Genomic DNA, 14,291 nt, shown 5'->3' with positions numbered 1-14,291 from the left:
GCAGCTAAAGGCTAAAGCAGGCCTTATGGGCAATATTCAAATGACGTTTTAAGGAATTTAGTGCTAAGAAATCAGAAATCCTTTCTGGTTTGGGTGTAAGTTCTATGTACTGAAATAAGTACACTGTCCTATTGGAGGTTTTTTTTTTTTCCATAGAAACCATCACAATAAGGAATATGGCTCTGCTGAATTCTTAAGAAACTTCGAACTCTAGTTATTTTTGCATTTCTCTTTTTTTGGCCCACAGAGCAGACTGCAAAACCTCCCCGACCAAGGATGGAACTTGTGCCCCTGTGTTGGAAGCAAAGTTTTAACCAGTGGATCACCAGGGAAGTCCTGTGTTCTTCAAAGGCATAACAGTTTATTCACTCATGACTGTTCCTAGTCTCTGCACAAATTTAAAGACACTGGACTCTCGAAACTACCAACTGGACCGGAAGTACTATTTTTTAAAATAAAGACTTTACTAGCAAACACTGGAGACAATTTAAAAGTATATCAATAAGGAATATGATAAAAGACAGAAAGATCTCAGAGCCATACAATTAACTAAAAAAAAAAAGCTGCAAAGTAATTATAAAATACCATAATATTTATAAAAAGACTCCTTTAGCTCATACACACATGTACATACATCCATTAAATTGTAATACAGGCTACATGGGGCAAGGAGATGAGGATGAGATAGAAAAGGGAGGTGTGTGTATTACTTTCTTGTTTATTTTGGGCATGCTACGCGGCTTGTGTGATCTTAGTGCCCCGGCCAGGGATCGAACCCATGATCCTTGCAGTCGAAGCTCAGAGTCTTAACCAGGACCTCCAGGGAAACCCCTGTGTATGCTAATTTGAAAACATTCAGAAGCAAAACCAAACTGAATGCCAACAGGTGAACAAGCAAACTCCGAGGACTGTAAACTACTAACCATGTGTTAGGTTTCCCTGGTGGCTCAGCTGGTGAAGAATTGGCCTGCACTGCAGGAGACCCCGGTTCGGTCCCTGGGTTGGGAAGATCCCCTGGAGGAGGAAATGGCTACCCACCCTATTCTTCTGGCCTGGAGAATCCCATGGACAGAGGAGCCTGGAGGGCAGCAGTCCACGGGGTCGCAGAGAGTCGGACACGGCTGAGGGGCTGAGCGCAGCACAACAGTGTGTGTTGATTTGCTGGGACCATCACAACAGAATCCCAGAGACGGCGGGCTTAAACAACAGAGATGTATTTTGTTTTCCCACAGTTCTGGAGGCAGGCAGTCCAAGTTGAGGTGTTGGTGGGGTTGGCTCCATGAGGCTCCCCTTTCCTGGCTTGCAAACCACACCTTCTCCCTTTGTCTCCAAACGGCTTTTTTCTCTGTGTGGGTTTGAATCCCAGGCATCTCTTCCCATGTGCCCTGATCCCCTCTTCTTATAAGGACACCTGCCATCTTGGATTCAGGTCCCACCCTAAAGGCTTCTTTCTTGCTTTAATCAACTGTTTGTTGGTCGACTCTCTCTGTGTACATTCACACTCTGGGATACTGGGGATTCGGGCTTCAGTGTAGGAATCTGGGTCAGACACAAGTCAGCCACAATTCAGTATTTTTATTTTATTATTTTACTTTATCTTATGTTATGGGAATTACTAAATACAGCACAATTTTAATAAACCACATTTGGAGAACATGTTTTTGTGAACTTTGAACATGATAACAGACTTAATTGGATGAATTTTCTAAACCATTTTAACTAAAATTATGGTCTGACCATTCTTTCAAAACTTGAAGTATTTTTATTTTAAATTCTAGACCAGGGACTTCCCTGGTGGTCCAGTGGCTAAGACACTGTGCTCCCAATGCAGGGGGCCCAGGTTCAATCCCTGCTCAGGGAACTAGATCCCACATGCTGCAGCTAAGATCTCACATGCTGTAACAAAGACCCAGTGCAGCCAAATAAATAAACAAATTTTTAAAAATAAATAAATTCTAGACCAGATGGCTTATGTGCCACAGTATGTTCATTTTAACAACCATACAATTTTACACTATAGAAAGGCTAAGGGTACCCCAAAGATGACTTTCAAAGTGGATTCAGGGGTGTCCCTGGTGGCTCAGTGATAAAAAAAAAACAAAAACAAAAAAACACCAGCCTGCCGATGCAGGGGATGTGGGTTTGGTCCCTGATCTGGGAAGATCCCACATGCCGAGGAGCAACTTGTGCCATAACTCCTGAAGCCCGTGTGTGCCAAGAGCCTGTGTCCCGCAACCAGAGAAGCCGCCGCAACGAGAGGCCCACACACCGCAACCAGAGAGGAGCCCCCACTCACCACGACTAGAGAAAGCCCACGTGCGACAGCGAAGACCCAGCACAGCCAGAAACAAGTACAGTTATTAAAAAACAGTGAAGTGTATTCTGTTGAAATCTCCTTCATCAGACTGGGACGCACTTTGAAGGTTGTTCCCAGTACTCAAAGGTCATTTCTCTCAGGCGCCCTCCTTCACACTCCCCCAGAAGGTGACTGATCCTGCCACGGTCCTGCTGATGGGCTGCAGCCCACTTGCAGAAGGCCCTGCTAGATGCGTTCCAGTCTGGATCGTGGCAAAGACTGTGTATCCACACGTCTTTCCATCTCCCAGCATCTAGCAAAGGTGTACCCTCAACAGGTGTCCCCACAAATTCATGCGTGGAAGCTCTAACTGCCGGTACCTCAGCACGCAACCTTACTTGAAACAGGTCATCACAAGTGTAACTGGTTCAGATGAGGTCCCACTGGAATGGGGGGGTCAGCGGAGCAAGTCCTTGATCCACTATGAAAGGTGTCCTACACAGATATGCAGACACCTTGTGAAGATGGACAGACGCTGAGACTCTGTTACAAGTCATGGAACATCAGAGATAGCCCGTAACCTTGGGGAAGCCCGGACGGCAGTGTGGAACCGTTATCCCCTCCAGCCAAGCCCGCTGACAACTTGGTCTCGGACTTCTGGCCTCCATGAGACCGTCTCAGTGTTTAGGGCACCCAGCTTGCGGTACTCTGTTAGGGCACTTCTAGGAAGCTGATACTGTGAGGATCAACGAACAGAGTGAAAAGGAGCCCTAACAGAGGTGTCGCCAGGGCCTTCCCTGGTGGCCCAGTGGTTAAGTCTCTGTGCTCCTTGCAGGGCAAGAATAGAGATGCAGATATAGAGAATGGACTTGTGGACACAGAGGGAGGAGGAGGGGGGGACAAATAGAAAGAGTAGCGTTGACATTGGGCTTCCCAGGGGGCTCAGGTGTTAAGAATCTGCCTACAATGCAGGAGACACAAGGGATTTGGGTTTATTCCCTGGGCGGGGAAGATCCCCTGGAGAAGAAAGGGAATGGTTGCCCAGTCCAGTATTCTTACTTGGAGAATCCCATGGACGGAGGAGCCTGGTGGGCTACGGTCTGTGGGGTCACAGAGAGTCGGACATGGCTAAGCTGACTGAGCACAGCGTAACATTGGCACACACACACACTACCACGTGTAGAATAGCTAGCTAGCGGGAAGCTACCATATAGCGCAGCAAAGGTCGGGGCTCTGTGATGGCCCAGAGGGGTGGGATGGGGGTGGGGAGGTGGAAGGCTCCAGAGGGAGGAGATAAATGTACACGTGTGGCTGATTCACTGTGTTACACACCAAAAACTAATGTGACATTGTAAAGCAACGATGTTCCAAGAATAAGAGAAAATAAACATCCTCGACAGAACAACAAACAGAAACCCTCTGTGCTCCCAATACAGGGTGCCCGGTCAGGAAACTGGCTCCTGCGTGCTGCGGCTAAGGCTCAGCACAGCCAAATTAAACAACAACAAAAAGAAGTGTACCCAGTACAGCAAAACTAACACAAGATTGTAAATCAACTGATACTTCAATAAAATTAAAAAGAAACAACTTTGTATCCAGACAACAGGCATCACTGGGCCATGTGGTTCTCCTTCCTATAAATCACTTGTTGGGCTTGAGTCTGTTCAGTTTCTGGTCCCCTCTCCCCTGTGTCTCCTCCTGATAAGACTGCACAAGGCTCTAAAGCGATGGGAAAGAGACCTGTTTTCCCGTGCTGCACACACTGTCCCCATCTGTCTCGGATGTGGCAAATATTTCTTGAGAGCTGCCGAAGTCGTCGTTTGCCCAGAGGAACGCACACCCAAAACAAGGGCTCAGAAGAGAGGGAAAATGAGCTTTCTAACCCAAATTCACCAGCACAAACTTATTTGCAGACTCATATTTTGAACCAGCCCAGCCTCTGTTCCCGGGCCAGGCACAAACTGTCGCAATGTTGGTTTTTGGCTCCCACACTTGTTTACGATCTTGGAGACCATTCTCAACTGTTTACAGCGATGGCTGCATTTCTTCCTTGGGAACTCGTCTTGGAGTTCCCCACAGCCATTTTGGGGAACTGAGACAGAGAACCAATTTGCATTCGTGGCTCATGCACTTACCCACTCCTGTTCCATGCCAGGTCCTGACTGTCCTCCTGTTTACAATTCAAGTGTCCTGGCCCCTGGGGGCCAGGCTCCACAGAGCCCCTATCTTCTTGTTTATTTCTTTGTTCAGTATGGATACCCAGCCTACCTCCCAATGTGTTCAGAAGCAAAAAACAGCTGGGATGGGTCCATTAAAAAAAAAAAAAAAGAAGAGGAAAGAGAGTTCACATCTTTTGAGCATTTACATGTTTGGGTTTCTGCGTGGATATTAGCTCATGGGAGCTCAACAATCATCCAACCACTGGGACACCGGGTGTTCTATCCCTATTCACATGGAGAAATGATGTGTAGAGGAGTGAAACAGTGCCCATGCTCGTCAGACTGATTTATGGTGGGCCTGGGGCCAAAAGCACGTCTGTCTGATGGTGGGGCTTGTGTTTTTCCATGTTACCTACAGAGGGTATGTAGAGCCTGGACAGCTGTGTAGACAGTAAACGGAAAAGGAGGCTAAGGGTATAAACAGCTGCCAGTGGGTGTAAAACAGAGCTGAGTTTCCAAGCACCAAGGAACAGATTGCCGGCTCTCGTCTGATAACTAGGTCAACACAATTCATGAAGAAGACACTTTTTTGAGAAATTTGCTGCAAAGACCTTCTGTCATTATGGGGTCAACCCCAGTGATTGGTCTGGGTCTTCCCAGACCTTCCCAGACCAAGGTCTTCCACCATTCAGGAACTGTCGAATCTCCCCCTTTGGAAACTGGGGCCGCGCTGGTGTGGGTTTGGTTGTAGGACGAGTCCAGGCATGTGGGCAGCGTGGGGAGGTGAGTGGCATCTAGAAGCAGGGCCCAGACACCCGGATTCCAAGGAGCTGCCGGGCCAGAGTCAGAAAGAATGGGCCGGTGCCGGGTCTCCAGGACACGTGAGGCTGGGCCCAGGGGTGTGTGCGTGTATGGAACCAGTGCTCAAAGAGGTCAAGCAGGTGGAAACAGGGTGAGTCTGGAGTCATTCCAACATAAAGGCAATCCACTTCTATGCTTCCTTTCTTTTTTTTTTTCCTCCCAGATATTCCTCTTCTTTTAACTGGAGGATAATTGCTTTGCAATGTTGTATCACTTTCTGCTGTACAAAGACACGCATCAGCTACACGTATACACACATCCCCTCGCCCTTGGACCTCCCTCCCTCCCCCATCCCATCCCCTAGGTCATCACAGAGCACCAGGCCGAGCTCCCTGTTCTGTGCAGAAGCTTCCCACCAGCTGTTTCACACACAGTAGTGTATGCATGTCAGCGCCGCTCTCTCAGTTAGACCCACCCTCTCCTTCTCTCGTCTGGTCCATATGTTCATTCTCTATTCGTGCCCTCTAGATAGGTTCACCTGTACCAGTTTTTTCTAGATCCCACATGGATGCTCTAATATACAGTATTTGTTTTTCTCTTTCTGACCTACTTCACTCTATAATATCCAGATCACCTTCTTCTTTGTGTGTGACGGACTTGGGGTAAAACAAAAGTGAAAAAAAACACTTTTCATCTCTTCATCTTTAGGACTCTTTGAATTCTTTATAAAAAAGTATTTTGTAAAAATACAAAAGCAGTTTGGTAATTCATAATTTATTACGGTAGAAACGCTGGAGGGGCCAAGTGTCTTCTGGGGGTGTGGATGGGGGTGATCTCAGTGCTCCAACCCCCTGCAGGCAAAGTCCAGATTTCAGAATTGGGGGGCTGCTGCGGAGTTTCCCCACATTGCGCTCCTGGCTGGTTTTTCAAGGCTCAACTTTCTCATGTCCTCCCCCTCAAAGTCAGGGACTTGGTGTTCTAGCCATACTACATGCATGCGCAATCGCTCAGTTGTGTCCAAGTCTCTGCGACCCCCTGGACTGTAGCCCACCAGGCTCCTCTGTCCATGGGATTTTCCAGGCAAGAATACTGGAGTGGGTTGCCATGTCCTCCTCCAGAGGATCTTCCCAACTCAGGTTTTGAACCCACATCTCCTGCATTGGCAGGTGGACTTTACCACCTCGGGGCTACTCACAGTTTCCTGGCCAGCTCACCTACTCTCGTGTCTGGGCCTTTGCATTTCCGTTTGATCGCATCACTCCCTGCCACCACCCCGACCTTTCTCTCTGACCCTTCACCATGCCCCTTTTCCTGGGTAAGGCCTACTCATATTTCTGGGGGAAATAATTAATTTTTTATTAGGTTAAAATACACATAAGACAGAATTTGCCATATTAACTATTTTTAAGTGTACAAGTCGGGGCATTACATACTTTCATCATGTTGTGCAAACATCACTGCCATTCATCTCCAGAACACTTTCGTCTTCCCAAACTGAAACTGAGTCTCTATCTCCCCAACCCTGCCTTCCCCAACCCCTGGTCACTTCTATTCTACTTTCTGGCTCTGTAAACTTGCCTATTCAAGGTACTTTGTCTAAGTGGAATCATTATTTGTCATTTTGTGATTTCTTATTTCACTTAGAATAGTACCTTCAAGGCTCTTTTGTGTTGTAGCACGCATCAGAATTGCCATCCTTTTTAAGGTTCTGTTGTCTGACAAAACCACATTTTGCTTCTCTATTCACCTGCTTGAGTGATTGCCATCTTTTGGATACTGTGAATAATGTTGCTATGAACGCTGATCTGCAAATCCTTCTCGTTTTTATGATTGCACTTCGACACTGTCTACTCCCCAAACCAGTTCTGAACTCCCTACCATTCAGGTAACCTTCCCCCTTTGCCTACCAAATTTCTGATTTTTTTTCTCTTTCCTATTGTCCTGGGGTGAAAACAACCAGTAAAGCCTTAGCATGTAGGCTTTGCCGCAGTCTCTATTCCCTAGGGAATCTCAGCTCAGAAATATATACGGTAAGTCCTCTACATATGAACCTTTAACTTTCGAACTTTCAAAGATGCGAACATGTGACCTCACGCCCAATAGGTAAGTTAGCTTCTGAGCCTGGCGTACATTGTCATGTGTGTGCATCTTCTACAACCATGTGTGTGGTTGTGCTCTTCTGTGCTTCACTGGACAGTACTGTACAGAGTGAGGCTTCCCCAGTGGCTCAGTCATGAAGAATCCACCTGCCAATGCAGGAGAGTTTCGGTTCCTGGTCTGGGAAGATCCCCTGCAGAAGGAAACGGCAACCCACTCCAGCATTCTTGCCTGGAAATCCCCAGGACAGAGGAACCTGGTGTCGGAGTCCAGCGGGGTTGCAAAGATACAACTTAATGACGGAACAACAACACTGTGCAGAGTACAGTAGTTCAGTATCTTTATTTCAAGCCTTGGCAGCATGTCTGGAAGTAGTGATGTAGCTGGCACTGCTAAGAAGTGCCAGTTGGGATCCTGCACTGCTGTACTTTTCAAGGAACTGTACAGTCTACAATGTTTTTTATGTATTATTTGTGTGAAAAGTACTATAAACATACTACAGTACAATACTACATAGCCGATTGTGTCAGTTGGGTGCCCAAGCTAACTTTTTGGACTTACAGACAAACTGGATTTACAAACACGTTCTTGGAATGGAGGGCTTTCCTTGTGGTTCAGCTGGTGAAGAATCCACCTGCAATGTGGGAGACCTGGGTTCGATCCCTGGTTTAGGAAGATCCCTTGGCGAAGGGAAAGGCTACCTATCCAGTATTCTGGCCTGGAGAATTCCATGGACTGTATAGTCCATGGGGTCGAAAAGAGTCGGATACAACTGAGCAACTTTCACTTTCTTGGAATGGAACTCGTTTGTATGTAAGGGACTTACTGTACTAAGGGATGGTCACATTTCAGCTAAAATGTGATGGTAGTTCTTTGGAGACACTGAGGATGAAGGAAGTCTTAGTAATTATGTAGGGGGTCCCAAGACAATCTTCACTGGTAAGAAAGGCCACACTGGAGGGGAGAAGGAAGGGGTGGGTGCCTAGAAATGAATGAGGGGTGTGGTGAGAGAATAATCCTGCAGAGGACAGAAAGAAACAGAGCAATTCAGGAGGGAGTCAGATTTAGCTCCTGTGAACTAATCCATTCTTGCACCCAACGCGTGACTCTCCTCTGCATCTTGCCTGCAGGAAAGAGCCTTTGTTCCTTCCGACAGCCTCTGCTCAAACACTTCCTATAACAGCAGTCTCACTACTCAAAAAGAGCTGCTTTCATTTCTGCAGTTCAGAACCAAACGGAATCAAAATCTGCCTACTTGCAATTTCTGCCCAAGTTCTGTTCTGACCAGCAGCTCACATAAGGTACCATGCCTTGCATTACAGACCTTCAAACATGTGAAAAGTTATCTGCTTCTGTTTTTTCTTTGGGAGTTTAACAGCTCACTTGTGACATCATTTCCAGGTCCTTAGGTACCCTGGTTGGTCACCTTTGGACACACTCAGGTGTGTCACTGAACCTTCAAACATGGGGCCCAGCACAGAACCCAGACACAACGCCCCAGGAGGGGGTCTGGGGCAATGGTGGGAGGTGGGCAGGGGGTGGTACTGCTCAGCCAGCATGCACAACGGCTCCTACAATCCTGCCTAGTATGTTCATCCGGCTTTGTTGACTTGAACCCAAGGCGGCCGAGTTCCTCATTTCCATCTCCAGCCTCTCATCCCATTTCCATTTTTATTTTAACACCATTTGTTGCAGTCTTTCCAATTTTCCTTTGTGTTTTTGGTCTTTAAGTGGTTCAATTTCTGGCCATCTGCAAAGGTGACCATTCCGAGCCAGAAGTGTTCAGGTTTCACTCAGCTGATGTGAGAAGCCCAGGCATTAACATGAAAAAGTGAAAAATTAAAAAACTACCCCCCCCCAAAAAAAAACTCCCCAGGTGGTTCCAACGTGCAGCCAGGGTTGACACCCAGCAGCATATTGCTGCCCTGTCCTTTGCAAACACAGTAAACATGTACTTCTTATTTCCTCTCCACCCAGCTCATTCCAAGCGAACATCATTCTCCGAAGTGTTAGACACTTACTAGACTCACCCTTGATTTACGTAGTCAAGCTCCCCGTCTGCTCGTGCCTAAGTTATGAGACCGGAGAGCTGACTTGTTGCCTTGATGATCTTCTCAATGTCTTTTTTCCTTCCTCATCACGGTAACTTGTGACTATATGGTCATATTTACTTGTGAGAGACCTGCATGCCAAACTTTCATTTTTTCTCTCCTTTTCCTAATCTACTTCTTCGGAACGTCTAGAACCACATGGGTGCCTGGCCTCTACTTCCATCAGAAGGCCCTTTGACAGGGTTGCGGATTGGTCAGGTAAGTTCTTTGGTCAATCAGTGCTCTAAATATTTATCTTAAAATAATCCTTACAACCCTACAAAATAGGTATTATTCTCACTCTACACATGAAACCACCAAAGCCCAAAGGTTAAGGAAATGGACCCTGAAGCCCTGTGGTTTTCCTGAATGGTAACCTGTGTTCTGAGGGCTGAGGGGCAGGGGTAGTCAGGATGGAGATGTGTTAATCAAAATTTTTAAAATGCCTGAGAAGCACTGGTAGAAAACAGCACGCTGATTAGTGAGCTCTGTTAAGAAATCCCACCTCCCACCCCAGAGAGAAAACCATGGTGCGTGATGAAGAAGGGGGGACTATGAGGAGGCAGGCTCCAGAATGCCAGAAAATCCACCTTATTGAGCAGACAGCTGAGAATGAAATAAATCCCTCTATTTTATCATCACGTGGAATATGTGGCCAGACCAAAGAGCAGCATGGATTAAACCTGGAGGTTCCCACTCTGCTTGTGGTCAGCACTGTTCCCCTCTACATCCTGCTCCCTCCTTACTTAAAATGAGGCTTCTTCTACTACAAGTCTAGACTCCCTGTCCATCCAAATAAGATGTCTGTAGAAAATACAAATCAGATACTGAATGTCTGAATGTACACTGCACTCTAGAATTAAGTCAAATCTCTACCTGAGACACTCTGTTTTCAAAACAAATTACTTCTAGATCTACATTAATAAATAAATGTGTATTTTTCTTTTTTGGCTGCACCAGGTGGCATGAGATCTCCCAACCAGGGATCAGACCCCAGACCCCTGCAGTGGAGGCACAGTGTCCTAACCACTGGACTTCCAGGGAAGTCCCTCAATTTCTGCTTTTTATTGGTTGAATCAAAGGAGAGATTGGCACCCCCCCTTTTCACAGCATTAATTTACAATGCCTACTGTGTATTTCTTTAAAGTTGTCATCTTGAAAAAGAGGCAGAATTATAAAAAATAATATTACAAGACATTTGATGTCACTGTCAAGAGCCACAAAATAACTTAATACCCACTGCCCATGGGCAAGAGGCCTGCTCTGCCAGGACAGGGAAACTGCCGAGGAGACGACCAGCAGCCTGCAGTTTGGTTTCAACCACAAGTACAGGCTATGTGCGCTCCTTCAAGCCCTCCTCCCACCCCCAAACACCTAGTTTGGCTAACCAGTGACTATATCACAAAATAATGGGGAAAAAAAATTAAAGAAATGCCTGTGACAGTTACCAATAAGGACAGTGTGAAGGCGTACTCAATCTTACTTGATCACTTTCTCTTTGGTTTAGGTAACACAGAAGAATAAAGGGCTGACACAATACTGATTTTACTGAAGAATGTAATGAAATAAACTGAAGGAAAAAAAGAGGAAAATAGTGGAGACACAAAATTTTACACCAAAATTACGAACAGAAGTGATTTAAAAGAAGAGAAATATTCTACAACAGATGAAGAAAGTTTTAATTTTTCACATTAAACATCGTATACCACAATCAGCTAACAGAAATTACTGTAACATTGGTCAAGATGACATAAAACTAAGGATAAATGTTTGTTATGAGGAAACCTCATTTAATGTGAGTGATGATGTCAGATACTATACTTTTCATGATAAGATACAATTTATCTGGAAGAGAAAGCAAATAAGTCAGATGAAGGAGACATGCTGAGGTTTTAACAAAGAAGAAAAGCTTTGCCTTTCCCAGAATGCTTGAAGTCCAGGACAATTTAGGTAAAAGACAGGACTTAAACACCAAATGCTAGGAGGGTCACAGGCCCGTAACTCAGGCCTGAGTTACAGGACTGAACCTCTGCAGCCCTCACCTTTTGGTGAGCGAGCTGTTTCTGGCAGAGGGATCTTCACTGGGATGTGGTATCGATTTTAACCGTCAAGCAGTCCAAAGAATTATTTTAAAAAGGGACAGTTGAGTATTTTCATGTATGCACTATTAAGGCATCTAAATTTTTGGTGTTTTCAGTATATAATCTTACTGCTATTTTTTATTCTTTTTTCATTTTGCACAACAATGATATTAGGTATTAAGTGACACATTTCTTTCTCTACTAATGATCCAGTTTATCCATTTTGCAAACTCCAAATTGCAGTCTTGTGAAGGGAAATTTATAACGTGGGAACTCACAGAAAAATACATAGAAAACCAATAGGGAATGTGGTTAGCCATCATAAACTTTCAATTATAATTTAACTGATAGTCTTTAACTTTGGAAAAATAGAAGAATAATTAGAATTAAAATAGGTATTAAAAGTAATTACCAGTAGTTTATATTAGGAAAGAATACAGCCATAAATGGCTTAATTGCCCAATTAAGTAACTACCAGATTCTTCTTTAGTCAACACTAACAGAATTCACATTTGAGCCAGTCAACAAAGCATATAAATACTTAACATCTCGAATAGAACATCTTAGTGATAACAGAGACTACGTAATTCTACCCATTGTCATGACTGTGCACAAATTAACCAGGTTAAATATCAGAGATACACTGGGAATCCTCCCAAAACTAACAATAGAATATTCAACAAATTTTCTTAAAGATTCAGAAATAAAAATTGAACAATTATAACATGGATGAGACAGTACTTAAACAACTATCAACCTAATCAAAGACCTTTAAGATTACCACCAAAATGCAATGATATTTTTTTATTTAGTGTACAGAAAGAATCTATAAGTACAGGTTGCAGAAAGAAAATGTTTAGTGCTATTTACATTCATTTTAAAACTCTGCTCTATACAAATTTAATTCTGATCAGTATGAACAATATTTTTGTAGATCTACTGCATATAAAGCCTTTTCATCAAAGCATTAACAATGAATAAAATAACCTGATTACCTTTAAACAAAGCTGACTGAAACCATTTACACTTACTGCTTGTAAGGGCCGAGGACACTTGTTTCAGTACAGAACATTATGTCAGCCTGCAACTTCATTTTTATAAAGGCTAGAGTTATTTATATGGAATATTGTTCTATATACTACACGCCAATCTATATTTAAGTTCTATAGTTAGGTATTTTATGAGGTTTTTATTAAATATATTCTACATATATTCGCAATTTCACCCAGGAAGAATTTCTTCCCAGTGACAAAATATAAAATCTTTTATATTTTTTTTTAACAGGTTTAGATGAAACTAGCTCATGCTTTAGTGCTGTGCAAATTGTTTTTAGCATATCAATTTTTAAATTATCAGTACAAAACAAAAGAATGGCATCCCTAATCAAGTATGCCTTGAAAATCAGCTTTTGATTTTAATACAATTGCAAGCACTAATACCCAAGGCAAACTACATAAAGAAACAAAATCAGTCTTATGGAGAATTTTTAATTTTAAGAATTCATCTGAGCTCTCATTAATGATTAAGTATGACACGGGACACAGAGATGAGCAATAATTACGGAAAATTCAATTTGCTGATATTCAAATACATAAAAGTGGTGAACCAATGAGGTTTTCTAATATTTCTGTGCAATCATGGAAATCTACGAGTGACTGGAACTCCCCCCCCCGCGTTAAGGCTAGGATGTGCGCTCTCCCTCTTGTGCTGTGTGAACAACCCCCAGTCAGTCTGACTGGAGCGCACGTGTGAAGGAAACACTAATTTCATGAGCCCTCTGCCGAGCACTTCCAACAACAGGCACACTGTGTCTTTTCATTTGTTGCAGTGAGAACAGCCGCGCTCAGGGCAGGATTCTGGGCCAGGGCAGCCGCCGTGGCTGACTTCGGTAGAATTCACCCAACATTTTAGTTTCTTTTCCATTTTTTCCTCTCAAGTTGACCCAGCAATTAACTTCATTAATTGCTGAGTGTCTTCCAGTGTGGATTTGCACATATGAGTATTTCTAGGTACCATAAACCATGTTATAAATTCTGCTGATGAAGAAAATAATTGTCATTCATTTTTAGTGCAAAATTGTATTTGGAACACTTGACTTGTTAGTTCTGGTGATGAAAACTTTTGTGGCAGCAAAATGGTTTCTATGAAAAATCACTTGTTAACTTTTCCCCTGGAGATTGACTTGCATTCAAAAATCAATTTATATTTATATTTTAAAACTGCTTAACATAAACAAAACTACTAGAAATAAAAAGTCATAGTGAAAAATGTTCTTGGTTCTTTTACTTTCATGAGAGAAGATGACAGTGTTCACGTGGTAGTTGAGGTCCATGGGTCTACAGACAGACTCTTCCTGAAGGTTCTGAAGCAATGCCGGGTCTCCCCTGGCCTGGCAGCATGAAACACAAAGACCACGCCATACAACGCCAGGCAGACCAGTTACAGGATGACACAACAGTTACTCTCTCCAGTCTTTTCACGATTCCTCTGACCTAGGGAAAATGAAGAGAAGCCTTGTTTATAAAGATGCTTGGGGGAAGCAGAGGGATTCCAACATAAGAAACAGGGATTTTTTTTTTTAAATTAATGTTGGCATTTTTTAAAATTAAAAGGCTATAATAAATACCCTTTTAGTTTTAGCCTGTTTCCAAAATGGCTGGTTATCTGATTAGCGAGCTCTGACCATACACTATGAAAACATCCTTTTCCCAGAATGTCCAAGAGAACTGGAGCCATTTGTGAACGCCTGCCTCTGTGGGGCAAGGCA

General features: G+C 43.8%; 1 protein-coding gene and 1 non-coding gene across 3 annotated transcripts in view; one reads left to right on the top strand and one right to left on the bottom strand.

The window, feature by feature from the left end:
- The first annotated feature begins 1,788 nt into the window (after window positions 1-1,788).
- On the top strand, window positions 1,789-1,861 carry TRNAG-CCC (transfer RNA glycine (anticodon CCC)). Its single transcript has one exon. It is a non-coding gene; the product is annotated as a tRNA-Gly (tRNA).
- Window positions 1,862-11,098: 9,237 nt separating this feature from the next.
- Window positions 11,099-14,291, bottom strand: part of UBL3 (ubiquitin like 3) — a 47,200-nt gene continuing 44,007 nt past the window's right edge. For both annotated transcript variants that reach the window (XM_061133569.1, XM_061133570.1), the window contains exon 5: window positions 11,099-14,016. In XM_061133569.1, coding sequence (XP_060989552.1) covers window positions 13,964-14,016 — 53 coding nt within the window. In that variant the 3' untranslated portion in view covers window positions 11,099-13,963. The remainder of the gene's footprint in view (window positions 14,017-14,291) is intronic.

This window comes from Dama dama, chromosome 30 (genome assembly GCF_033118175.1).
Source record: "Dama dama isolate Ldn47 chromosome 30, ASM3311817v1, whole genome shotgun sequence".
In the NCBI taxonomy this organism is placed as follows: Eukaryota; Metazoa; Chordata; class Mammalia; order Artiodactyla; family Cervidae; genus Dama; species Dama dama.
This window is presented reverse-complemented; position numbering and strand designations above follow the sequence as displayed.